The sequence below is a fragment of the Trichosurus vulpecula genome, chromosome 1 (genome assembly GCF_011100635.1).
Source record: "Trichosurus vulpecula isolate mTriVul1 chromosome 1, mTriVul1.pri, whole genome shotgun sequence".
Classification (NCBI taxonomy): domain Eukaryota; kingdom Metazoa; phylum Chordata; class Mammalia; order Diprotodontia; family Phalangeridae; genus Trichosurus; species Trichosurus vulpecula.
In genome coordinates this window covers 57,936,330-57,964,260 of record NC_050573.1, presented here as the reverse complement: position 1 = coordinate 57,964,260, position 27,931 = coordinate 57,936,330, and the positions used below count along the sequence as shown (strand labels likewise).

The 27,931-nt window shown below is 46.7% G+C and overlaps 1 protein-coding gene across 1 annotated transcript in view; it reads right to left on the bottom strand.

The window, feature by feature from the left end:
- SCAMP4 (secretory carrier membrane protein 4) overlaps nucleotides 1-27,931 on the bottom strand; it is an 88,312-nt gene that overhangs the window by 12,018 nt on the left and 48,363 nt on the right. The window contains exons 3-5 of the mRNA XM_036768007.1: nucleotides 26,723-26,851; nucleotides 20,420-20,576; nucleotides 11,315-11,416 (exon numbers count right to left, since the gene is read on the bottom strand). Of these exons, the coding sequence (XP_036623902.1) occupies nucleotides 11,315-11,416; nucleotides 20,420-20,576; nucleotides 26,723-26,851 (388 nt within the window). The remainder of the gene's footprint in view (nucleotides 1-11,314; nucleotides 11,417-20,419; nucleotides 20,577-26,722; nucleotides 26,852-27,931) is intronic.

The window sequence follows — 27,931 nt, the reverse complement described above, 5'->3', positions numbered from 1 at the left end:
CAAGTATCTGAGGCCAGTCAATGTTTTTCTTTAGCTTATTCATTCATTCTTGGGCACATTCACACTCTAAAAGTTGGGACCTAGAACAGTGTCTTTCTTCCTTATAGCAAGAACGCAATACAATATTTGTGGAATAAAATGGAAAGACTCCTCTACAGAAAGCAGCCCTGTGGACATAGTTTTTAGCACTTTTTATTTTTGCCAGTATTATGATTGATTTTTCATGTCCTTGGTTTCTTTTCCCTAACTAGGATGTAAGCATCTTAAAAGCAGGAACTAGGCTTTAAAAAAATGCAATTTAACAGGATAAATGTAAAGCCTTAAACTTGGGGTCAGAACATCCCCTGCTTCTGTATACAATGTGAAGAATGGCTAGACAACAGATCCAGGGACTTCAATGAACTGGAAGCCCAAGCTCAGGTCTCTGAAGCAGCAATGAGGCTGCAATCTGGGGCTGGGGAGAGGGATGAGTAACAGTGCAGCCAGTGCTGGGAAGCGTGGCCGTGTCATCAGGAGGGAGCCAGAAAATGGAAGGAAGGAAAGAGAAAAGGATGGTTACTGACAGAGCAGGCATCCCAGAGCATGGGACACCCCCACTGGTATCTGCCCCAGTAAGACTGTGTCTGGAGTTCTGGGTTTAATTCCAGTGCATTAGGAAGAACAGAAACAAAGTAAAATGTATCCAGGTGGACGACTAGAGACCTTGTCATACAGAGATGTGCTGAAGGAATGGGAGATGGTTAATCTGGAGAAGACTAATAGGTGTGCATGTGGGGGTGGGGGTGGTGTTAGGGAAGGGAAACCTGCTTCTGGGAAGTTGGGAAGGTTGTCTTGAGAAAGAAAGATCGGACTTTCTCTGCTTGGCCCCAGTGGGCAGAACAGAACAATGAAAAGGACAAGGTTTCCACTCAACACAAAGGAAAATTTCCAGAGAGGGCTGTCCCAAAGTGGAACATGTTTCCCATCAACTGGAAGACTTCAAGAAAAGGCTGGAGACGACCACCTGCCCCAGGGAAACAGGGTTATAGAGTAAAAGGCTTCTGAGGCCCCTTTCTTTAGGTTTCTTGTTTATCTCATTCCCAGTGAAAAGTCTAAGCAGTGCCTTGTATACAGAGTGTCTACTGAGGGAACAAAACAAAGCGTTATAATATTCCAAATGACAGGGAACAAGGCAAGAGGGAACAGTAATTCAAGGTACCTCTCTCAGATGTGGCTCACTTCCTAACTGGCAGCCCAGTTTTATATCTAAAATTCTATTTCTCTCATAGTCTTTCTAAGGAAGAGATCAAATGATAAATATGAGAGTGCAGTGTAGTGGAAAGAGGAAGTCTTGGGTTTTAGCCCAGCTTCTGACACATTGCTTTGTAGTCAGTTGGTCAATGATCATTTATGAAGTATTTACTATGCGCTAGGTTAGGCCTTGTCTTAAGTGCTAGGAATACATATATGAGCAAAGACAAAGATAGTCTCTGCCTTCTAGAAGCTTACATTCTAGCGTGGGAAGATACCCTAGAAACAGGAGCTGAGAAGTGAGGGTGGGGAGGATGGAGACAGGGATGTGGTAGTGAAGTCCAGAGAGTCAGAGGCCCAAAAAGAGTCAGGGCCCCAAAGTGGAGGCCCTGGGTAAGAAGACCACCGGTGCTAGGGGAAAGCACCTGAGCTTCTAGCTGAGGCACAGTGCTCAAATCTAGAGAGGCAGGACACGATTTCCAGATTTTACCAATGTGCTTGTAACCTTTTTTTTTGAGACTCTTAAAAAAAAAATCTATCTTACTTAGTGCAGAAGAGCAGAGCCCAATGTACCCAGCTAATAAGCATGGAAGCTAGGTGGCTCCTTTTGCCCTCCTTAGGCAGCCTAGTGGCTCCCCACTCTCAGAGGCTCACCCAAATGGTGCTGGACTTAGCCTGGACACCTACATGGCTTAGCATGCTGATGATCAGAACTCCTAAACTCAAGCAATCCACCAGCCTCAGTCTCTCCAGGGGCATCATGTCCAATGCCCCTGTAATCCTTTAAGACTCTTAAGTTATAGACTAGTTGCCCATCCACAGAGGCAGGAGGTCCCCATATTGATGAAATTACAAATATAGACCTCACCTCTCCCCCAAATGTCTATCTGGGAAACCATGCTGCCATCCTTTTATAATCACTGCCATGTGATAAATATCACTTGTTAGCAAAGTGACAAATGCCGAAGTCATTTGATGTTTTAGTCTTCAAATGACCGCCTTAATTAGGGGCTAGGAGCTGAGGGTATAAGGACAAAAATTAAAAAGTCCCTTTCCCTCATGGAGTTACATTCTGATGGGGAGACAAATACACATAAATACCTACCAAATAAATGAGGTAATTTTCTGGGCAGGGGGTAGGTACTAGGTTGGGGCCTCAGTTTCCTCTTCTATAATGGGAGGGGGGTAGACTAGCTTATCCTCTGAGGTCTCATCCAGCCATACGCAAGAGTCCTTTAATGGTATCCGGTTATAGGCCAGGGGGACCATGGGAGCAGTCAAGGTTGCTCTGTGGGTGACAGGCCATCTAGGGCGGGCAGTTTTGGCTAAATGCAGGGCTTCATGGCCTCAGATTCATTAGGACATGATAAGTAAACACTGTTCTGGAAAAACAATGGAGATCTCTCCCCACAAAGGAGATTCTTTAGGGAACTAATAGTAATAGCTACCCTGGAGGAAGCACAAGGAAAAAGGGGAGGTGCTGAAATTTTAATTTACTTTATCTTATTAACAAGTCAGAAAAAAAACAACAAAAACCCAAACCTTTGGAACCAACCTGAGGGGCTGCTCCACAGAGCAAGACATCTCCAAAGGAGATATCCAACCTCCCGGCTAGAAGTGAGTTTTCTCTCATCTGATCTCCTGTACTTTCTCCTTGTACACTTAACTGCAGTCTAATCTGTGTTTTTCTTACCCGTACATGTCTTACCACCCTGACCAGAAGGTAGGAATCATAGATGTAAATCTGGAAGGTGGCCTGGGGGCCATACAAGTCCAAACACTTCAATTTACAGATGAGGAAAATGTGCCCCAAATAAGTGGCCAAGTTAGAATTTGACCCCAGATCCTCTGACTCTGGTAGAAAGGACTTTTATAAATCATCTAGTCAACCTGGTAATAAAATTAAAAACTAAATGGCTGCCCTTGCGTCTGGCACATATGTAATTCAAATTTATGATTAATTTGGAGAGAAGGCAGGGACTCTTTCAGGAGTTGAAACTGCAAGAAGGAATGGAAGGCCAGCATTTGAGTTCTGCTCCTTCCTTCCCTCTAGTGGCTGATTCTTAAATAGTGCAGTCATTTCTAAGCAGGCATCTTTCAACTGGAATTAAGTCTTTATCTGCTCTTTTGTTGACCAGAACCAGAAGCTTGCAACAGAACATCAGAGCTTAAAGGGCACTGGAGATAATCACATTCAATCCTCTCATCTGACAGGTGAAGAAGCCTAGGCCCAGAGAGTGGAAGCAGCCCAGCAGCACTCTGCATAGGACCTGGTACAGAGTAGGTGCCTCATATTTCCTGAAGCCCCAGAGGCTCTGCGGTAACGCTGACAGGGGTCTCGGTTCTCAGGCTGCCACCCCCTCGACAGTCCCTAAATGCATCCTGAGCCCCAGAGCTATGCTGGAGGTGGGGAAAGATACAAGAGAGAGAGAAAAACAATGTGACAGCAAGGAGAACATTGAGGGACTGGAGTAGGGAAGGGCAGCAGGACGTGAATCTGGAGGCTGCCCTTGTAACCCCAAATCAGTCACACCAAGTCTGGGCCTCAGTTTCTTCTTCTGTAAAATCAAGGAGTTGAACTAGATGATCTCTACACCCCTTCCAGCCTTGTATCCTATAAAACTGATGAGACTTCAAGTGGGCTGGGGCTGGTTTAAGATGGCTTGATGGCGAGGGTGGATGGTGAATGACACACTTGAGAGAGGTCTGTTGACAGACTGTTGATTGTTGTTGCTGTTCAGCGGCGTCCAACTCTCCATGACCCCATTTGGGGTTTTCTTGGCAGGGGTACTGGAGGGGTTTGCCATTTCCTTCTCCAGCTCATTTTTCAGATGAGGAAACTGAGGCAAGCAGGGTGAAGTGACTTGCTCAGGGGCACCCGGCCTGATTTGAACTTGGATTCTCACCACCACTCTATCCACTGTGCCACCTAGTTGCCCTTAGACTGTTGGTTAGAAGAGGGCAATAAAAATTGCTTTGTAACATTTACCCCAGGCAGGTGTAGGTTATGATCACCTACAACCTAATTACCTCTCTTTTACTGCTGTGCTGGCTGTTATTTGAATATTGTATTCTTATTTAAATTCTGTCTTTTTCCCTCCACAAAACTAGAAGCCTCCAAAGGAGAGGGACTGTCCTGTATACCAGTCTATCTCTTTGTAAGGTCTGGGATGCTGAGCACAAAGTAGGTGTGTGGTAAAGCTCTTCATTTGTTTGTTAGTTTCCTCTGGCATTTCCATACCATAGTGAACAAAACTTTCTTTCTCTCACTCTTTGCATCTATTTGCGCTCTGAGGCCTCACTTCCCCCAGATGCCCCTGCACCCCTGGCCATCCTCTCCGGCACTGGTCACACCACAGCACACCCTCCCCTCCACACACAAACACACGGGTCCTGGAAAGAAGGTTGGAATATTCCTTGTGACCCACTCAGACTCTCCTTATGCTGCTCCAACTCCTCCTTACAATTTGCTCTATTAAAACTTCCCACTTTATTCAGACTAGGATGGCTATTGTACACTTTCTCAATCAACCCTTCTTTAATCTTTAATCTCTTCCTAATCCATTAGCTCCTTCTCTAGTGTCTTCAAACACGCCTATTTCTCCACCTAGCCTTTTAAAAAAAACCCTCACTAGACCTTCACCCCTTCATCTATCACCTTACGTCTTTCTGCTCTTTCTCAGCTAAACTTTATCCTTCCCTCCTGGATCCTCTCTCCTATCTGGGATTCTGTCCTGGTTTAGTAAATAGAGCACCAGGCCTGGAATCGGAAAGATTCATCTTCCCGAGTTCAAATCCAGCCTCTGATGCATGCTAGCAATGTGACTCTGGGCAAGTCGCTTCACCCTGTTTGCCTCAGTTTCCTCATCTGTAAAATGAGCTGGAGAAGGAAAAGGCAAACTCCTCCAGTATCTTTGCCAAAACCCCAAATAGGGTCACAAAGAGTCGGACACACCTGAAACAATAATAACAACAAACTCTCCCCAAGGATCCTGTCCTGGGCTGTCTTCTCTGCTCTTTCTCATTAGTGACCTTCTCTGCTCCCACAAGGTTAATTATCAGGTCAGAGTAGATGACTCAGATTTCTGTACCAACCCTTAGTTTCTCCCCATGTTTCTGTCACAACTTACCTACTGGACACTTCAAAGCAAATATCCTGGAGACATCACACACACACTACGAACAAAACAGGCCCTAGATTTTCCCCTCCTAACCCGTGCCTGCCCGGCCTCTCTACTTCTGCTGAAGGTGCCATCACTGTCACCCTGAATCTTGTCACCTTGTCATCACTGAATCTTCCCATTTCTCCCGCCCCCACATCTCTGGGTGGGAGCCCTCCCACCTCAAACAGCTGCCACGTTAGCTCAGACCCCACCACCTCTGGCCCCCTCGTCCCTGTCCCTGTCTCTAGGCTCTCCCAATTCCTGTCATCAAAGTAATTTCAAGTGCAGATCTAACATCACTCCTCAACTTAACAAATTCCAGTGGCTTCCTACTGTCCACAGGAAAAACTATAAACTTGTTCAGCTTTTAAAGCCCAATACAACCTGGCCTCAACCAATCTTTCCAGTTATGTTACATATTACTGCCCCTCCCATATCCTGGGATCCAGCAAAACCAGCCTCTGTGCTTCACTCAGTGCTTCATCTCTCATCTCCACACCTTTGCAACGGCCATCCCTCATGACAGAATCACCTTTCTCACAGAATCCCTTTCTTCCTCTAAGGCTTGGCACAAGTACCACCTTACCACCTTTTACAGGAAGCTTCTCTCCCTCCAAACCACCTAGCCCTGTAACTAGATAAGTACAGAAACAGTAAATCTAAAGTGTGTTTATTTTTTTTTGTGGGCTGTCTCCCCTCATTACAAGGTTAGATCCTTGAGAGAAGGGATTGCTTCCTCCTTGGGAGATGCTCAATAAATGTTTGTAGGCTGATTGCCTCTTAGAGTCGATGTTAAGCATGTTCCTTGTTCTAACAGGATGTGAAAAGCAAGATCTGTCTGTCCCTACATATATAAGCCAGGTGCCTGCCTCCAGTCTAGCCACATTGTACCATCCTTATTATTACTAGACTAATAACCACAAAATTCACACTTCTGTGGCTCCTTTCTAAAATATTTTTAGTAAAGTTTATTTTACAAACATTATTTATAAATGTAAAAATTTATGGAGAACTATAAAAACAGTAGTTCCTTCCTTTGTTTTTTTTGGCAGGGTAATTGGGGTTAAGTGACTTGCCTAAGGTCACATAGCTAGTATGTGTGTCAAGTGTCTGAGGCCAGATTTGAACTCAGGTCCTCCTGACTGCAGGGCCAGTGCTCTACTCACTGCACCACCTAGCTGCCCCTAGTTCCTTCCTTACAACTATCCTCTGAACAATAATGATAGCTGGCGTTTAAATAGCACTTACCATGTGCTAGGTACTGAGCTAAATACTTTATAATTATGATCCTATTTGAACCTCACAACACCCTGGGAGGTGGTTATTACCCCCATTTTACAGTTCAGGAAACTGAGGTGGGCAGTGCTGAGGTGATTTGCCCAGGGTCATGCAGGTAGTCAGTGTCTGAGGCTGGATTTGGACTCAGTTCTTCCTGACTCCAGGCCCAGCACTCTATCTGCTGCACTGCCAAGCGGCCCCCATTACTCCCAGTTTATTTACTGCAGTGCCTCATAAAGCTGCAATTCCACCAGTAAGAGCACATGCTCCTAAAGCAGACAAGAATCGCTCTCCCACTTGGACGGAGGCTTGCAGAGCTTGCTACGGCCGAAAGGGGCCCAATGGCCAGGCCCCTGCTGCCGGCTGGTTCCTCCGGGTACACAGCACAACTGTATAGAATAGGAACTGAGGCCCAGAGAGGGAAGGGATGTGCCCAAAGCCATCAACGCAGCAGAAACGGCTGTGCTCATGTCCGGCCCAGGCCTCCCGACCCCCTTTTTATTAAACTTCACAATGCTGCCTCTCAAGCTGGCCTCCATGAGGTTCTTTTCTTCCTGACCAGGAGTTAGGCTTCTCCCGATCGCCCCTCTTTTCTTTATATTCCGAAGCACGAGTGTGTGGAGTGCTTGTCTTCCCAGCTTCTGGAGGGCAGCCTGTGAGGACGTGCCTACTGCAGGTTGTGATGGAGGCCACCTGGCTGTACTTGAACACAGCATCTTAGGCCCTCAGAGCCAGAAGGAAGCTGAGAGGCCCCATGGCGTGCATCTGAATCCCCCTTCATGTGCTGTTTCCTCTGCTAAGAACAAGAGCCCTGGGAGAGCAGTGACAGTCTCCCTTTTTCAGTTGTACCTCCTGAGATGAGCCTAATGCTTAGGTGACCTTAGGTACCTAATCAATGCATTTCCATTTCGTTACTGTGGTGGTCATACCTCTGGCTTCTCAATGTCCTTCCAATGTCCACCCAGAGCTAAGCACAATAAATCCTAAGGGGGACCATCACTTCCTTATTCGTGGAAGCTTAATGAAGCCCAAGACTGATTGATTAGCTCGGTTCAATTCAAACTGTCAACATTAATTAAGTATCTGGCACCTTAAAAGAACTTTCAAAATTCTGAACTCAACAAACACGGGAGAACTTTCTTGTACAAGGTAGAATGGAGAGAGGACAGGACGTGGCTTGCTTTCCTGCAGCATGTACATTCCAAAGTTATCCCACACATCTGTGTTTCCTTCTCTTCTGCACATTAAAAAATGCTTCAAGGTTCCTTTTTCCTTTCTTTTAGTCACCATCTCACCTCTCCCTCTCACCTCCTTGGTCTCTCAGTTTGGGGGAAGAAAAAAGTCTTGCAACAAACAGAGCACTGACTATGTCCAAGGCATTGTGCTAGATACTGGGGGCACAAAGAAAAAGTGAAACATCCCTGCCTGCATGGAGCTTATATTCACCCCATGTCCAAGGAAGTCACAGGTACCCAAATGAGAAAACACAAGGTGATGTGGGGAGAGAAAACATGATCAATATGGAACAGGGGAAGAAGGCACAGAGAAGGCTTTGTGAAGGAAGCAGTACTGGAGTGAACACTTGAAGCACGAGGAGGATTCCGAGAGGCAGAGAAGTGAAAGGAGCACATTCCAGGCACAGGGCACAGCTTAGGCAAATGAATGGAAGTGGGAGATGTTTTGTATCAGAAACAGTCAATCTTCCAGTTTTTCTGGAACCAGATGTGCAAATTGTGAAATAAAGCTGGACTGGGGTGGGGTGGGGGTGGAATCAGGTTGTGGAATGTCTTAAATACCTGGTTGATTTTGGATTTTATTTTACAGGCAAAGGGGAGCTGCTGAAGACTTTTGAGTGTGGGAATGACGTAATCAGACCCCTGACTTAGGAAGATTATATTTGTAGCTATGTGGAGGTTGGATTAGAGATGGGAGAACCTTGAAGTGGGGAAGAAATCAGGAAGCTATCATGACACTCAAGGTGAGGGGTGGCAAGTGCTTGAACTTGAGTAACAATAGTGTAAATGCGAGAAGGTTGTAGGTGCAGGAGATGTCAAAGGGGCCAAAGGATGATGTTTAGATTAGGAGCTTGAGTAAATGCAAGGAGAGTGGTCCCCTCAGGACAGACAGGCAGGTTTAGAGGAGGAAGGTGCTGAGTTCTGAAGTCCAGAAGGGAGGTCTTGCTGGAGATGGCTAGCACGCAACAGGCAATCTCAGGAAGGAGAAAATGGAGTCCCTGGGAGGTGATGAGAAGCCCTGGCAGAGAAAACCAGGGCATGGGGGGTGGGTGGGTGATAAAGCAGCAGAAGAGATGGACAAGGAGCAGTGGGAGAGGCAAAGGAAAAGTAGGAGAAGGGAACCACCAGAGTACCCTGGAGGTGAGAGGGGTCAACAGTGTCCAGAGCCGCTGGGATCAAGGAGGACGAGCCCTGGGAAAAGTTTAGTGGGTAAGAGACGATTGTTTGCTTTGGAGAGTGCTGGGGTGGGAGCCATATTGTCAGAAGCTCAGAAGGGTGTGGGAGAGGGGGAAGCATTTGTATTTGGTGCCTAGAGTGGTTAATCTTTGATTCAGTTCCTTCATATTTGCCTTACCATTCTGTTTTAATTAAATGCCTTTTGCTTTGGAGAAAGAAAGACATTGATAAGGGAGCAGATGGGGAAGATGCTGAAGCATTGAGAGTAGGAGATGACATTTTCTGAGAATCTGGCAGTAACAGGGAGGCCAGATATAGGATCACAGCAGGGTTATGGGAAGGTTTTTAGAGATGGAAGAGACATGGACATTTTTAAGGCAGGAGGATGAGTGCTATTAGAAAGGGAGAGACCAGAGATCAAAGAGAAGGAAGGAACGATTGCTGGGTTAAACTCCAAGAAGACACTGGAAGGGCTGAGAGCACATCAAGCTTGGACTTGACAATCAGGCCCACTGCTTTGTCAGAGAGGCGAGGAAAGAAGAAAAAGATGGGGGGAGAGATCGAGTTTTTGAGGTTTGAAGAAGCAGAGATGAGGGAGCTCACAATGTATGGCCCCATTTTTCTCTTGAAAGTAGGAAGTAAAGTCACCTGATGGTGCAGAAGAGTTGTTGCACAGAATAGGGAAGTCAGAGAAGAATAAAAAGACTGCCATGAAACAATGAGAGACTCGCCAACATTAGGTAACACCAATTGTAGTGAAGCCAGAGGGCACAACTTCCTGATTTCCTCCTCCTGTGGTACTCACGAGTATGGGAGTAGCAGCAGAGAAGGCAGATGTTGAGGGAGACCATGGATCGAGGACTGAGATCCAAATGAGGACAGAAGAGGCGGATGGTTTGAGAGAACAGAGAAAGATGGATGGTTTCTAGAGGGCACCATGAGGAAGGAAAATAGATATAGGACGTCTCCTGAAGTCTACTAAAGTCTCCAAGTAGGAGGCAAAGGTAGGATAAATAAGACAACGGCAAGGATGAAACTCCTTTAGAAAGTCAGGGAAGTGACCTGTACATTGGCAGTGAATCTCAAAGATGACGGTTTCCTAGTGATGGTGGCAGAGGAAGGTTTTGGGAGCTACTAACTCCCCTTGAGAGGAGAGAATGCCCAGCACTGGGGGAGGGGTTAGGGGATGGAATATCTTCTGGAAAGATGCAGGTTTCTGAGGGCACAGACAGTAGGCTGAAGGTGAGGAAGAAATCTAAGATGGAGAGTTTGTTCATGGTTCCCAAGGGCTGGTGGAATTGGAGGGCAGAGCAGGAGTAGGGCAGGGTTGGACTGAGACTATAGGGTCAGCAGTTACTACAACTACTACTGCCACCACCACCACTGTCGCCGCCGCCACCGCCACCGCCGCCACCACCAATAACAACAGACAGCATTTACACAGTGCCCGTGTGCCGGGCACTCAATTATCTGACTGTGATCATCATCACGACCCTTGAAGGTGGTGCTCTATTATCCTCATTTCATAGATGAGGAAACTGAGACAAACAGAAGTTAAAAGTGACTTGCCCACAGGCCTAGAATTAAAGCCAACCCTGCCACTGTGGTCTGACCAGGTCTAAAGACCTTCCCGTCATCTTACTGAACTAGAAGGACCTGATTAGGCCGGATGAACGGCAAACCGACATAGCCAACACACAGGCACAAGAAGACTGTTCCCAGAACAAAAAGGAGTCTGCTCCTCAGTGTCTAGCCTGAGCACATGCAGAGCTATGTCAGTGAGAGGCAGGGCCTTCTGGGCCACTGTGACACAGAGGATCACTGCCTGGGAGGGCTGCAGGGATGTGAAGAGGGAAGGTGGAGCCCTAGCAGAGAACGTGCATGCCTGGATCTCTGGGACAGAAGGGAATTTTAGCTCTCTGGGTCCTATAGCTATCAGTCAAAACTAATTTGGTGGGTAAAGCATTTAAATAAATCCCCGAGCCTGACACTACCAGAGAGGAAGAGACCTGGAGCCAAAGAGAACAAGACTACTCTTTCTCCTATGCAACCCTTCCATTTTTGGAAGCCAGTTCTCCAGGGTCCCTCTTTTCTGGTCTGAATATTCCCACTTCTTTTAATCATTCTGATTTCAAGATTCCTCGACATCTTGGCCTCCCTCCTCTAGTCTCTCAGAATGGAATGAATGCCATTATTCAAATGTTCAAAAAATTCTGGAAGAGTTTTGCTTACCATGCTCCCCATTTGGGGAAACCGATTGCTTGAAAGATGGTCAGGATAAACTGTGCACCAAAGATGAAGAAGAAGGCCATAAAATTAAAAGAGCTGTCAGCCCTGCAAGGAAACACAAAACAAACAACTACTTTTACTGCTAGCTTTCTGCTGTCAAGTCAGCCACTTCAAACTTCAGTGTCCTGGTCTGTCAAACAAGGGGGTGAGACTAAGATGACCCGGGATTGGGTGGGGGAGATCTTTGCATTTGCAAAATTCTGTGCATCAGAGGGACTGCAGAGATCAAGGGTTGGAGGAGCGTACAAGGTAACAATCAACGAGTACAGTGTAGGGAACGGAGCCCCAGACTTCAAGTGAGATCTAGGTGCTAATCTCCACTCGACTCCTTACTAGCAAGGCACCAAGGTGGCACAGGGGGAAGGCTGCTGCGCCTGGAGTCAGAAGTTGGCCTTGGACACTTACTAGCTATGAGACCCTAAGCAAGTCACTTAACCTCATCTGCTTCAGTTTCCTCCACTATAAAGTGGAGATAATGACACCACCCACCTCCCAGGTTTGTTGTGAAGACCAAATTAAACAGTATCTGAAAAGCACTTAGCATCATCTCTGGCCCGTAGTTCTATGTATGGTAGCTATTACTAGTCCAGGAGTCCATGAACTTAGTTTTTAAATGTTTTGATTACTCCACTTCAATATAACTGGCTTCTTTTGTAAATATCTCTATGTTATTTCAAAACCCATGTTACTTTTAGTTAAAAACTATGTTATTTTAAAATGCCTGAGAAGGTGTCTATTGGCTTCACTACAGTGCCAAAGGGGCTCCATGACATGAAAAAGGTTAAGAACCTCAATTTCCTTATCTGTGAAATGGAGGTACTATTTCATTGTTACTGTGAGAACGGTGCTCTTAAATGTAGCTACAGTACCCAACCCGGAACTCCAACCTTTGCTGGATAATAGGTGGTTAATGATTGTTAAATGAATAAACAGACAGCCTTTGTCCAGGTGCAGACCTGTCCCAAATGTCAATTCACAATCTGGAAAGATTGAATCAGTGAGGCAAATACTAATTTTTAAAAAAGTCCTTTCACTAAATACACACAAGCTTTTTATAAGGATATCTAGGTACAGTTCCCTCCCAGGGCAACACACCCAGGTCAATAACAAAAGCCCAAGGGAGTAAACTATTGTCCACATCCAAAGAGTTTTACATGATTTCCCCAGGAGCAGGCCTTGGTATGTTCAGCTTATCTCTATCCCCTTTCCAGATCTCTATGACTAAGGGATGAGCAAGCCCTTTAAACCATTAAGGCCATGCAGCTTAATCAATCCTTTAGGGCCCAAGGCTTTGACAGAACATATATTGCCTAAGACATTCATCAAATAGGGCCAGGAATGATTTTAGAGGCAACATTCTGGACAAGAATTAGAAAGAAAAATGGGTGTGTGTATGTGCACACATGTGTGTGTGCGCACGCGCATGTATGTCCTATCAGTCAAGGAAAGTCGACAAGCATTTATTAAGCACCTACCATATTCATCAACTATGCTAAATTCTGAAATTACAAAGAAAGGCCAAACCTGCCCCTGTCCTCAGGGAGCTCACAAACTAATGGAGGAGACAAGATGTAAACAACATGTACATGTAAGATAGATATGGGTAAATTGGAGGTGAGCTTAGTAAGAAGGCACTGGCATTAAGCAGGAAGAGGAACAGATTCTTTCAGAAGGGGGTGTGTGACCTGAACCATGAAGGAAGCCAGGAGGCAGGGGACTGAGGAGGGAAAGAGTTCCAGATATGGGGGACAGCCAGGGAAAAGACAAGGAGTGCTGTGTCTGAGGAACAGCCAGAAGACCGGCAGCCCTAGACAGTGGAGCATGTGGAGGGGAGTGAGGTGTAAGAAGACCTGAAAAGCTGGAAGAGACCAGGCCACAAAGGGCTTTAAAAGCCAAACAGAGGACCTTCTATTTGATCCAGGCAGGAAAGAGGGAACACGGAGTTTAGTGAAAAAAGGGGTCATATGGTCAGACCTGCACTTTAGGAAGAGAACCTTGACAGTTGAGCCTGGAAGGATGGACCGGAGTGGGGAGGGGCTGGTGGTGGGCAGCCCCTCCCACAGGCCATTGCAAAGTCCCAGCTAGAGGTGATGAGGTTCAGCACCAGGGTGGTGGTGGTGTCAGAGGAGAGAAGGGGGTGCATCTGAAAGGTGTTACAGAGGCAGAATTGACAGGACTTGGCAACTGATCGGCTATGAGGGAGGGGCTGTGAGAGTGATGAGTGGAGGAAGACACGCTGGCTTTGAGCCTGGCTTACCGTGGTGCCCTTGACAGGGAGAATGCAGGGTGTGGGGAAAAAGAGCTCAATGAGCTCTGTTTGGGACATGTTGAGTTTAAGATGACAGGCAGATGGAGATGTGAGCAGAAGAGAGGCTGGGGCGAAATAAAGAGATCTGAGAATCATCTGCATAGGAATGGTAACTGGAATCATGGGAGATGATGAGCATATTGAATGAGAGGTTCTAGAGGGACAAGAGAGCCCTAATGGAGCCTGAGGGGACACTTGAGGTCAGCTGAGGTGGCCAGGATGATCCGGCAAGAAAAACGGTGATGGAGCGGCAGGGGAAGAGGAAAGTCGGGAAAGAGCCGGGTCCCCCAAAGAGCTAGAGAGAGGAGGGTATCCAGGAGAAGGGGGCAGTCACCAGTGTAAAAAAACACAGAGAGGATGAGGACTGAGAAAAGGCCATTGGATTTCACTATTAGGAAATCATTAGTAGCTTTAGAGAAGCCATTTTGATTGAACGATGAGGCCTGAAGTCAGAATATTGAGGGTTAAGGAGAATCAGTGGAAAGGAAGTTGGCAACATCTCCAGGAGTTTAGTCACAAAAAAGGGAAGAGACACAGGATGGAGCTACCAGGAATGGATGGATCGAATGAGGATCTTTTGGAAATGGGGGGGGATGCGGTTGTCTTTGTAGGAATTAAAGAAGCAGCACGGAGACAAGGAGAAATGAAAGCTTAGTAAGAAAGGGGAATGATATGAGGGCTAATCTGCTGGAGAATCAGGACTTGCGCATGGAGGAACAAGCCAGAGGAAGGGGATCTCCTTAAAGGTTGGATGCTTTTCGTTTTTGTCTCATCTCTAGCAACTAGCACAATGGCTTGCATACAGTAGGTGCACAATGAAGATTTGCTCAAATGCAGCAAGAGTAACATCAGTGATAAGATGAAAAACTAGACTGTTCTAATTACAGATTTTGAGTCAATAAGCATTGAAATCTCCTTCTCTAAAAAACTCTAATTCATTTATTTATTCAATCACTTACTCGACAATTATTAAGCACCTACTAAGTCCAAGTTCTGGTACATGGCACTGAGGATAATATATAGGGCTTTTTTCCTAAAATAGATTTTTATTAAATTTTTGTTTTTCATGGCCTAAATTTTGCTCTGTATCCCTCCCTTGTCCAGAAAGTCATCCCTTTTTAACCAGAATTTAAAAAATAGATAAAAATTCAGCAAAATAGACCAATACATTAAAAAATATCTAACATTATATTCAGTATTATACACTCATGCCTACCTAGACTCTGCAAAAGAATAGGTAGTGGTGGTGGTGGTGTGTGTGTGTGTGTGTGCGCGCATGTGTGCGTGTGTGCACAAAATGGTGTTCTGCCTTCAAGGACCTTAACTGAGTTCCACAGGTCCATAAACTTGTTCTTTTTTTAAATAGATATTTTGATAACTATTTCAACAGAAGTGGTTTCCTTTGTAATCCTCTGCATTTTCTTTTTTGGATTTAACAACATGACTCTGAGAAGCGCTCCACAGGCTTCAGTTGATTGACAGCTGAAGAGGTCCAGGATACAAAGATGGTTATGAATCCCCGTGGTAGTGGGAGGAAGGACCTGAGTACCTCCGGCAAAGGGCCATGTTTACATGGCTACCTTTCAGCTCTGGAAAGCAACTGACCCATAAAAGAAAGTCAATTTAGACCTTCGTGGTTCAGTTTCATCCTCTGTACAATGCTGCCATTTGAATAAATGGTCCTCCAAATTCTTACTAGCTCTTAAATTCTAGGATTCTCTGCCTGGGAGCTCTGACTTGCCTGTGTTGTGCACTTTACCTAGAATGCTGCTGGACTGTGGCAAGAAGGATCTCCCACAGCCTGGTAACTAAGTTACCTGTTAGCCATCAAACTGGGAAAAAACACATCCAACCTGCTGTCTCCTGATAACCATATCCAAGGGCAGCAGCAATAAAAACTCCCTTCCATTATTTATAAAGCACTTGACTAAGACATTATCTTCTTTGTTCTTCACAGTCACCCGCAGACTCTGGGTGGACCAAGATTCACCTCTCCACTTTAGCTCAGAGCCATTCAGTTTGGCAGTGGGGAAGCTGGGATTTGAACTCGGGTCTGTTGGCTCCCAGTCCAGTGATTTCCTCCCTGAGCACAATAGTGCTGTGCATTCCAAGCCGTACAAGGAGCCACCTAAATCTCCCAGACAGCCTGACATGACTGAACCCGGAAATGACTCTTGATTGGTGTATTAGTGAATCTTCAGTGACTTCCGATGGCCTGCTGAATCAAGTTTGACCCAGGGCCTCCATTACCCATTACTTGGTGCCCTCCTCAGCCATTACTATCCTCCTGCTTATATCTAAGCCTCAGCCAAACCAGACTGCCTGTTATTCCTCAGACATGATTCTTTCTGCCCTTGCCCTTCCCCAAGCCTCTGTACTGGTACAAAGTCTTTCCCCCACTTTGTTTCCATCGGCTGAAACCCTGATCCTTCTCTGAGGCCTGGTTAACGTACTACTTCTTCCTTGAAGCCTTCCTTGATCCCCCCCATCCCCATAATGAGCCTTCTCCCAACAGATCATTTGACACTTTGTCCGCACCTCTCATGTATCATTGTCTCATAGCTCTCTATGTTCTCTCCCCTCACTGGACCGTGAGCTCCATGAGAACAGAACCACATTCAGAGTTAACCTCTCTCCTCTAGTCTGGCACCATCAATTGCCTACTGGAGATATTGAAATGGATGGCCTGTAGATAGCCTAAATCCGACACGTCCAAATGGAACTTAACATCTTTTCTCCAAAATCATCTCTCTTCCTAAATTCGATGTGACTGTTCCAGGCACCACTGTCCTTCCAATGATGTAGATGCCATCCTCTCGTCCTCACCTCTCTCACCCCTTACATCCAAGGAGCTGCCAAGTTCTAATGATTTTGCCTTCCCAGTCTCTTCTGTATACAGCCCCTTCTCCTCTGACACTGCCACTATCTTGGTCTTTTCTCCCTCCAGTTCATCCTCCACTCAGCCATCAAAATGATCTTCCTAAGGCACAGGTCTGACCCACCCCTCCCCTGGTTAATAAACACACAGGGACTCACTCTCACTTCTAACTCAACCAGAACATCCTCTGCTGAGCTCTTAGAGCCCTTCCTCCCAGTCTCCTTTCACCTCAGCTTCTTGCACATATTGTGACTCAGTGACACTGGCCTCCTCGCTCTTCCTCACACATAATACTCCATCTCCCAACTGAGGGTTTTCAGGGCTGTATCTCATGCCAGAACCTCCCCTCTGCCTCCTTCATTACCCTAGCTTCCTTCAAGACTCAGATCAAACTCTGCCTGCAATATGAAGCCTGTCTCAATTCCTATTACTGCCGGTCTTCCACCTGAGATTAACAAATTCATCTTGTATATAGCCTGTATGTAAACAGAGCTGTTTGCATGTTAGCTCTCCCATTTGAATGGGAGCTCCATGAAGGAAGATCCCCTGGTTTCTTTGTATTCCCAGTGCTTAGCATGGTGGATGCCACATAGGAGGTACTTAATGTGCTTGTTGACTTAACTTGAATCTCAGCTCTGTTATCTCCTGCCTCTAAGACCAATAACCCTCAGCCTCAGCTTCCTCTCTGCTCATCTGTAAAACAAAGGGATGGGCCCAGATGGTGCTGAGAGCCCCTCCTAGCTCTAACAGTCAATGATGCTGAAGACCTGGGTGTCATGTTATCAGAGGAGTTGTGGTTCAATAATCTCGTGGTATTTCTACCTGGCTCCTGCCAAGCCCAGTCCTGTGCACACCTCAAGTTCTCTTTGATTTGTGATCTTCCTTCCCTCCATTGTGGAGGTGTCCTCCCCTATACAGAGAGTCAGTCACCTCCTTAGTACCCAGGAGGGACGCTGGAGGGGCTGTAGCCAAGAAAGTCATCACCTTGTGGCCAGCCTGGCAATGAGTGTCTCCAAGCTCTTCAAGGCTAGCCTTCAAAATAGCATTCACACAAGCTCTTCACCTGACCCACACTCATAGGCCATCTAACTCAGTAGGGCTTGCCAGAATTTGGGCTCAGCTCACACAACTCTAAAAGATAAGGGTCATGTGTCATGACCATGCCATATGTCATCAGAGCAAGACAGCAGTGGAGGCACATACATACATAATACATGTTTGTTTAATTCAATTTAATTTATTCAACATTTATTAATTTACTAATAGAGGTAGCTAGGGGGCACAGTGGAGAGGGCCCTGGGCATGGAGTCAGGAAGACTTGAATTCAAATCTAGACTTGGGCCTTTCCTGGCTCTGTGACCCTGGGCAAATCACTTAACCCGTTTGCCTCAGGATCTTGAACTGTAAAATGGGAATACCAGCACCTGCCTCTCAGGGTTGTCTCAAGGACCAAGTGAGATCAAATTTACAAAGAGATCAGCACAATGCTAATGGTTTCCTCATCTGTAAAATGGGTCTAAAAATAGCATCTAGGGTTGTGGATTGGTAACTAAGGTGCTTCTATTTGTTCCAGGATCCACAGCCATTTAATTTAGATTTTTGTTAGGCCATGGACCCTGGAGGGGTGCAGTATGATATTAATTAAGGTGGCACTTTTCTTTTTTTTCACTATTTTCTCTTTTAGAAATGCTAATGTAATCAAACGTCTTTGCTTCCCCAGGCCCACACCCTTTTGCTAACTAGATGCCAAACCCCAGTCTCACGCCCTTGTGCTGATTGGGTGTGAATCCTTTGAGCCCTGAATAGAGTACAAAAGCTCAAAGGCTGGCATTCTCCCTTGGGGCTCTCACTCACTGGAAGAGTAGCCTCATGACTCTGGGCAAACCGCTGTAACTGCCCCCCCCCCCACCTGCCCTGGCCTCACTAACCCAGATGTTGGTTTGTATTTAGCCTGTTTATAATGTATGTTTGTAATTTGTTTGTACATGCTCTGAAGTTCTGAAGCCAGGGTGCTGGCTTTTCCTCCTGAACTAAGTGAATGATATTTGTATGTTGGATTAAAGTAAGCTTGTTAACCCCTTAACCCTGCTTTCCTTAGTAAAGCAGATCAAAGAACCTGTGTTAGCAGCCTTCTGTGTGCTGGTTGTTGTTGGTTGTACACCCCCCACAGCAGCTGCTAGCCAAATTGTTGCTACAGGTTGCTGTGAGGATTGATCTAATTGCCTGTTCCTTTCCTCTTTCTCTCCTCTACTATATGCCAGGCACTGTGCTAGGCACTGGTGATATCGTTGTTCGTCCTTCGTTTTTGAAGAAGACCTTCGTGGCCCAGCCCCCTCCTACAGTCCCAGTCTCCTGACCCTTCCTTCCTGACACGTACCCTTTGAGCCAGTGACCCTGGCCTCCTGGCTGTCCCACCAACAAGACCCTCCACCTCTCACATTCGGGATTTCTCTTGAGCTGCCCCCCCAAGCCTGGAACGTCCTCCCTCCTCTGCTCCAACCACTGACCTCCCTGGCTTCCTGCACAGAGCTTACCCTGCACATATGTGTTTCCTTGTTGTCTCCCCCATCAGACTGTGAGGCTGTCTTTAGCCTCTTTGGGTATGCCCAGACCTTAGCAGAGCACCTGGCCCACCGCAGACACTACACAAATGTTAGCTGCTATGATGGTGATGATAATGGAAAGAACACTAAATTTAGAGTGAGAGGATCTGGATTCAAATCTTCTGGTGTGACCTGAATCCTCAGGTTCCTCATTTATAAAAAGAAGAGATTAAATTAGATTTTTAAGGTTCCTTCTAACTCTGATTCTATTTTCTTTATGGTTAAGATAGCCGAGCCTGTAACCTTCTGTGATACAAAGGACAGCAGCTAGGTGGCACAGTGGATAGAGCATCAGCCGTGGAGTTAGGAGGACCTGAGTTCAAGTCTGGTCTCGGACACTTACTAGTTATGTGACTCTGGGCAAGTCACTTAATCCCCATTGCCTCCAAAATAAACAAACAAAGGAGAGCAGTCCCTGACACACAGCAGGCCCTTATCGATGTTTGCTGACTGACTGTTGTTCAGTTTCAGTTGTATCCAACTCTCCATGACCCCATTTGGGGTTTTCTTGGCAGAGACTCTGGGGTGGTTTGCCATTTCCTTCTCCAGCTCATTTTATAGACAAGGAAACTGAGGCAAACAGGGTGAAGTGACTTGCCCAGGGTCAGTGTCTGAGGCTGAATTGGAACTCAGGTCTTCCTACTCTTGGCCCAATGTTCTAACCACTGCACCACCTAGCTGCCACTTGTTGATCGATCGATTCTCCCTTAAATCATCAGAAATTCTCTTTCTTGTCAATTTGGCTCAGGAGTGTTTGCCTTAAGCCTTGATTTAAACCATCTGTCATCTAATTCAGGAAAAGAACACAGATATGGGAATCAGCAGACGTGGATTCCAGCCCCAACTCTGCCACTAACTCAGCCTGTGCCTGTCCCAATACGGGCTTCGATTTTTCCAAACATTTTCCAACATAAAATGACAAGAATGGAGCAGATGGTCTCTAGCGGCCCTTGTAGCGACTCTCTTTAGTTCTCCACTCTAAGATTCCATTTATTTCAGATGCTCTAGGATCTGAAGCTGCTTCTGGCTCGGACATTCTGCGTTTTTACGTGCCATTACAGGCCCATCAGGGATTGCTCTGTGCTATAACATCTCTTCCAGCTCAAGTTAGGTTTTTATGCTCTGGGTTTCTTTTTAGTGCTAACATCCTATATACTCTGAGGTTTTTCTCTGCCCCCTCCTAGTTCTAATATTCTATAATCCTATGGACTAACGAAGGACCAAAAATTCACAGAGAACAAAAAGGTTTCTGAAATTACCTGAAGGCTTTGTAGGCAGGCCGGAACCAGCACACATAGCTGCAAGGACTGAAGAGAATTAGCCAAAGCACGGCTAAGCCAAAGTTCACTCCATCGCCGCCGGCAATCCACCAAGCAAGGCAAGCGATGAGATTCACCACGAGGGTGATACAGTAAACTGGAAAGAAGAAAACAAAGAAGTACAGGGATAAGGCTCACAACCAGCACTCTGGCCTCCCCCTCATCCTACTGCTGCTTTAGGCCTCACCCAATCTCCACTGGGGCCCTCTGACCACCATCTGCTTCCTTCCCTCCTCGCCCATGGGGCTGATGAGAACATTCTGGAACTGAGCAGCCTGAGCCTACTGACCGGCCCCTCACTGTAGCAGGCTGCTCCTCCACAATTTACCTTAACAGCAGCTCTGGCCCACTCCCTACAAGGTTGTTTCAAGCCTCTCTTCAGGCCTCATACACCCAATGCCCATCTGTACCCTTCCCTCACCCCTCCGCTGAGAACCAAGACTTAGACTTTACTGAGAAAACAAGGCCACCTCTGCCTGGTCTCCCAGGCTTATACCCGGAACAGTATACCCAACTCCTCATTTTGCCTCACCCTCCACAGCATCACTTATGCCTAATTGCTTCCTTCTCCTGGTCAAGGCCGAGACAACAGCCTCCTAATTGGCTCCCCTTCCCAACCTGAATCCCACATAGCTGCTCTTTGACTGTCCCCAGATGATCAGATTCCAGGGGCTCCCAAATGCAACTGCAGTAAAATCTCAACTTCTGTTAAAAGCCCTGGACAACATGGCCCCGGCTGACCTTTCTAACTTCCCTTCGCACACTCCACAGAGAGCCACACTGCATTTCTTCCTGTTCTTCGTGTGTGACTCGCCAACTCTCATCTCCGTGCTTTTGCATTGGCTGGATCCCATGCCAGGAATCCACTCCCTCCTCACCTCTAGCACTGCCTTCTACATGGAGCCTTTTCTGTTCCCCACAATGCCTAGTGAGTTCCCAGCCCAAGTTACCTCGTCATTGCTTTCTATATATCCTGTATAGGCTTATTCAAATCCTGCATCAGACACTTGCTAGCCTCATGACCCTAGGCAAGTTACTTAACCTCTCTTAGCCTCGGTTTCCTCACCTGTAAAATGGCTCTAAAACAGCACCTAGGGCTGTGTGAGGACTGAAACAAGACCTCACATGACAGTGCTTTATAAATCGTGAAGCCCTCTATGAACACGAGCTATCACTGTTGTTGCACACACTGTGTCCCTCAGTGCAATGGCAGCTCCTCAATGGCAGGAGGTGGCATCTTTGTTGTTGTACTCACAGTGCCTAGCACACAGTAGGTGCTAAAATACAAGTAAGCTCTCCTGAATATGGAAAAATCAAACCAGAGTCAAAATTCCTGAGCTGTCCCTTTTCAGCAACGTCCCAATGGAGGACTCACACTTGAGGAGAGTTGAAGACAGGTCAGTGGTGGTCATGAGACATTAAGCAAAAGGAGGATTAACAAAACTTTTTTTTAAATGACCAGAAGAAGAAAAGTACCAGGGTGAGAGCAGAGCTGCAGGATGGCTACTGCCCATCTGGGGTCCTTACCAAGTGCAGTAGCACATGCTGAGCCCCCAGGGAGCACAGCCAAGTAGAGGCAGCCTGGCCCAGGTGAGAAAAACAAGCAGCTTTAAGGTTCTATGCTAATCATTACTGGGATCAGACCTGGGAAGGAGCTGCTGCACCTCTGGCCTGGGTAAGATAGGAAAACCCAGTCTGGAAAAAACATTGCAGGGGGGAAAACATCCCATTGGAGATCTCCATGTGGGTGGTATGTTCCCCAAACAGGAGACTATAATAGCAAATGCCCTGCTTTTAAAATTATCCCAAAATGCAACTGGCCCAGATTGTGAGCAGCTACCAAGGCTGGCTTCACTACAGCTTGTGCTGAATGTGCCATCTCTCCTCCTACCAGCTCAATGCCCCCAAGTCCCCTCTGCCCATTTCCAGACACAGCAGCAGCTGCCACACTTGCTCCTCTCCCCTGCTCCCAGCAATCCCTTTTTAGCCTCTCAGACTGACCCACGGTTCCACTACTTCTCCTTGGCAGGGAGTGCTGGACGTTTATCCCTCCCTAACCCTTTCTATAGATTCTCTGCTGCTTCCTGGCTCTCTGCTGTGAGACGCATGTGCCCTTGCTGCCACCTCCCCTGACCTTGGTGAGGCAGCTCCGGGATAAAGGTGCCCACCTTGCAGAGGGATACAGTGCATTGCCCTGATTAGTCAGTTGGTCGGTTACCCAGGAAGGCGTCAAAACTGGGAGGTCCAGCTCCCTTGCCCTCCTCACACCCTGGCCTCCCGATTTCTTGCCAAATCACTGGACACTAATTGTACACAGAAAGTAGCAATAAGTAGCGATCTCCAGCTAGGGATGTTGTGGGGTGTGTGGGTGCATGCAGGTGTGCGTCTGTGTATGATATTCTTTATGAAGGAAAACCACAGACCCACAGAACTTTCACTTAATATAAATAGCTGAGATTTATACTGTCAGTTCAGCTTAGGAAATAGTGAGGCATAGGGGAAAAAGCCCTGGCTCTGGGGTCAGAAAGCATGCTTATGACCTTTGTAACCTTCGGCAAGTCATCTTAACCTGTCTGGGGCTCAGTTTCCTCACCCACAAAATGAGAGAATTGGACAAGATGGTAGGAGGTCCCTTTGGACTTTAAGAGTGTGATCCTATAAAACCAGCCACCTCCCTGGGTGCCAGGTCATGGGGAGGGGTCCATCAGAGCTGTCCCACCACCGTCCTCAGCTCTGGACCGATGATCCTTTAGATCTGTGCATGTCTGCTCCTCGCACAGGCCCCTATGCCTCCCAACCTCTAGAGGATAGACAAGAGTGGCGATCTAGCTCACCAGTACAACTTACTACACTCCCCCATGTACAGCACACTGCCTGGCACACTGGATAGAGAGCTGGCCTCAAAGTCAGGAAGGCCTAGGTTCAAATTCCCTCTCAGACACTCACTGTGGCTGGGTGACCCGGGGCAGGTCACCCACCCTCTCAGTGCTCTAGGCAACTGTCCAAAATGATAATTTACAGAAGCTATCACCCTGCAGAGGGAGTCTCCACACCCATGAGTGTCTATCAGCAAAACCACAGGTTCAGTCTTTATCCCATATTTTAGGAAAAGGAAAATATTTTCTCAAGAGCTATCTCCCGGTGAGATCTAACTTGAATTATAAAAGGAACTTACACCAAAACGCGCCGTGTGGAACAAATGCTCTGCCACCTGGGGGTCAAGGTAGAGCAACTGTTAAATTGCTAACACCTGCCATTTAAGACCAGTGTTGAAATCTGAACGTCTCTAAGGTGTATTAAAGGTGAATTAGCCAGGCCTTGAATGACACAACCACAGGCTCAGTCTTCTGGACACATAATACCCCGACCCCAGTTGGAAACGCCAGGGAGAAGGCCTGAGTGTGGGTGATGAGGAAAGGGCCCTTGAACAAGGGGCCAGAATTTCAGCAGGCAGAGAAGGGGAGAGGGCTCTGTAGGGTTCGGGAGCTCAAGGCCAGGGGCAGCTGCACTGCTGTGGGACGAGTGAGTGCTAAGTGAGTGCTTCGTGAGCACCGTTTAAATAGGAACAGGCCTGGGAACGGGCACAGCAGGTTTATGGCAACAGAATCACGGAGATGATGAGCAAGAGAGGGGCCTGATCAGAGCTCATTTTAGCAAGATGAACCAGTTAACTTGTACAAGGCAGCCTGGAGGAGGGAGAGAGGAAGCAGCAGGGGTACCAGGTGGTTAGGAAGTCCAAGGCCAAATAAAAGAAAAGGCCTGAAGCAGGTCACCACAGTACAACCAGGAAGGGCCTGATGGGAGAGAGGCCTAAGAGAAGGAATGCTGTTTAGTAAGATGCTCTCAGTGATGACAGGAGTAACAGAATCAGAATCATGGGATTTGAGGTGGGTGGGAAAGCCGCAGGGGCTGGAGAATCCAGCCCCAAAAAGAGACCCTCTGGGGCGGGTTCCTTCTTTTCCTTGAGTTACATCAGAATTGCTCTGGCTGACCTCTCTGTTCTCTCCTCCTTACATCCAACCTCTGACAAACTTACCAAGGCCAAGCCACTCCACTTGTGCCCTTTAACCACCTCCCCCTGGTCTCCTCCTGTCTCTCTCATCCTCCTTCTCTCCCTCTTACCTCCCTCACCTTCAATCTTTCCTTATTCACTGGCTCCTCTGCTGCTTACAAATGTGCTTGGGACCTCTCATTCTTTTTTTGAAAATGAAGTAACATCTTTTGTTTTTCTATCATATTCATTTCCAAATCTCTCTCCCCCCACTCATTTTGACAGTCAAACAATATATGCAATGTTCTATACCAACAGTCCTTCACTTGTGTGAGAAGGGTGTGTGCTTGGGCATGCCTTCTGTTCTCTTCTCTGGACTGCACAGCTCTTCCATCTGGAGTGGGTTTGTTTCTTTGCAGCTTCCTCTTGCATGGTTGTAGACATTTCTTACACTGTTTTTCTGGCTCTGCTTACTTCACTTTGTATCAGTTCATATAAATCTTTCCCCATTAAAAAAAAATTTTCATTTGACCTTGCTTCCTACTCAGGCTATCATCCTATATTTGGGCTCCCTCTCCAAAGCCAGACACCTAGAAACACTTGTTGCCTCCAATTCCTGATCTCCCCCTCACTTAGCAACCCCTTGGCAGTCTTGCTTCTAATCCTCTCACTCAACTGAGTGGGCTCTTTCCAAGACTAGCATCCCTTCACAGCCTCATGTCAATCCTTGTTCTACCTAATACTGCCCAGCACCCCCTCCCTGCTCCTGGACACTCTTTTCCCTGAGCCTGCTCTCTCTTAGATCTCTTCATCCCTGCCTGGACACTCCCCTCAGTCTCCTTTGGTGAAACATCATCTTTCACCCACCCAACAAGGGTGACATCCTCCAAAGTCCTGGGCTGGCCTTTCTTCTCTCTCTACACTTTCTCCTTTGGTGATCTCATCATCACTCATTGGTTCAACTACCACTTCTAGGCAGATGATTCCCAGATCTATTCATGCAGCCCTACTTGTCTCCTAAACTCCTCTCTAATACTCTCAACTGCAGATATCTACAGGTACATTCCCTACAAGTATCTCAAATTCAATGTATCTAAAACAGAAATCTTAACCCCTTCCCCCTATCCCTAGGAGAAAAATCCCCTGCACGGCTCCTCCCATAGCCTGGACCATCGCAACCTCTCATGGGCACTCTTGCCTAACAGGCCATCCTGTTCCCAGGCTCAGACTGTGTCACTTCCCTTCGTCTCTCTATTGCCTCTAAGATAAAGTTCAAACTCCTCAGTCTGGCATGTAAAACCTTTCCCAAGCTCGTCCCCACTCACCTTCCCAGTCTTCTTCCATACAACTTCACTTCCTGCCCTCCAGATCCCAGCCAGCTTAAGCCTAGTGGTACCCCGTGTCCACACCATATAATCCCCCTCCAAGCTTGGCTCCCAGCACACGGGGCCCTCAATGTCGGGCCCATGCCTCCTAAGGTCCACAAGCAGCAGCTAGGGGCCTCCTGTGGCATGCGGGCTTTGCTCCCATCCTCAGTTACTGAGCTCTTGAATGTCTACTTTGAGTCTGTATGTTCTGTCTGTATGTTCTCCTTTCTCTCTCCAGTAGAATCTAAGTTCTCCAACTGTTTCCCTTTTGTCTCATATCACTAGCACCTGGTACAGTGCCTGAGAGCACACAGGAAACACTTAATAAATGTTGGTTGAACTGAATTGAAAGCTTATCTGAAAAATAGTTTTTAAAACCTACTGGACAAATGGTCTTCTGGCCCTCTCCTTGAAACTCCCCAAGGAGGGGGAACCCACTACCTCCCACGGCAACCCACTCCACATCCGGAAAGTTCTGCTTAGGAACGTTTTCCAGATAACCTAGAACAGTCTCCTGTCCTTGTAGGCCCCTAAATCCATAAATAAGTGAATGCCTGAATGAATAAGCTTCTAAGTGAGTCACGTTAACTCATCTGTCAAATTATCTCTAAGGGCCCTTCCAGTCACAACAGTTTGTGATCCAAAGGCCCTCCCAGCTCTGTTCTTCTAAGTTCTAAGGTTCCCCATCACCTCCAGTTTTGACACTTTATGTTCTAACACTCTCCTAGCTCTGGCGGGCTGTTTAAAGGTTAGGGAATATTCCTAACCTTAATTGTGTCATTTCACATAGTTTAAAATAGTTCTTTTAAACCAAACAGATGTATTCATCATTCTTTCTACTTATCCCATCAGGGTTTCCTTGGAATGGCTCCAATTAGTGCTTACAGATCCATAAATGGTAAATCCTTCTCACGATAAATTGGTGGTCTATCGGAATCTCATCAGAGAAGTTCTGGTAGAAGCAGGGCTTCAGAGGGATAAACTTCGGCAGCGGAGGAAAGTTGTTAGCTTTTTCTGTAAAGACAAAAACAATTATACTTCATCAGAATTAGGTTACTGAACTCGGAATGCTTCATTGACAGCAATGTCAGTCTTGGAGCACATTTGCTAAATTTCAGTTGGTTTAGTGAAAAAAAAAGGTATCTTTTTTTTTTCCCACCCAAGTTCACAGTCCCTGAAATCTAGACTAAGAACCAACTTCTTGTCTATAGGAAGCCTTTTTCCTTTTCCAGAATGGCAAGTAAGGGCTTTCCTTCCCCTGCTGGCATTCAGTGACCTTGTATTTACTCTGTACATTTTTAGATTTGTGCCTGTCTCTACTGCAACAAAGTGAGCTCCTTTGGAGTTGGGATCGTTTCATTCTCTGTGCTTGAATATGCAGCCTCCAGCATGTAGAAATGTTAAATAAATTCTTGCTGTTTACTGATCTGTTGCACAGAACATGGAGTCAAAGAACCCAAGTTCAAATGCTCCTTCATTTATTACCTGGGTGGTGCTGGCCAGTCACTTTGCCTTCTGGGACTATTTACCCATAAGGACTCAATGATCTCCAAGGTCTCTTCCAGGCCCCACCTCCCATGACTGTGGTATGAATGTGAATTTGGGCTCTGAAGAGCCTCAGCAGCCAAGGGGGAGCTTGCTTAAAGCCCTACCAGGGCCTAATCACCTTGACTATCTACCTAGGGCATGGAGGGAAGAGTTCTGAGCTCCAGTCATGTGAGCCATGTCCACAGAGAAGAAACCTTGCCTCCTTGCAGTATCAGGATTGTTATTACTACCCTGAAGCCCTCCTCTTGATACAGGCTGGCATGGAAATGACCAAGGGCTCTTACATGTTTTCCAAGTGCATCCCAAGTTCCAGCATGGCCCTGCCAAGCTGGAAAACTTCACAGGCAGATCCAGAGGCAGAGTGCCTGCCTATAGCCCAAGGCCCTGCCTCAAAAGGACTGAGAAGCTCATCACGAGGTGAGTCACAAGGAGATGAATTTCTCTATCACAGCAACTGATAAAGACCATCCAAGGGGGTGGAGAAGAGCCTGAGCCATCAGTGGAGGCTGGAAGAAACAGAAATGTAACTGACCTCGTGATCTCGAT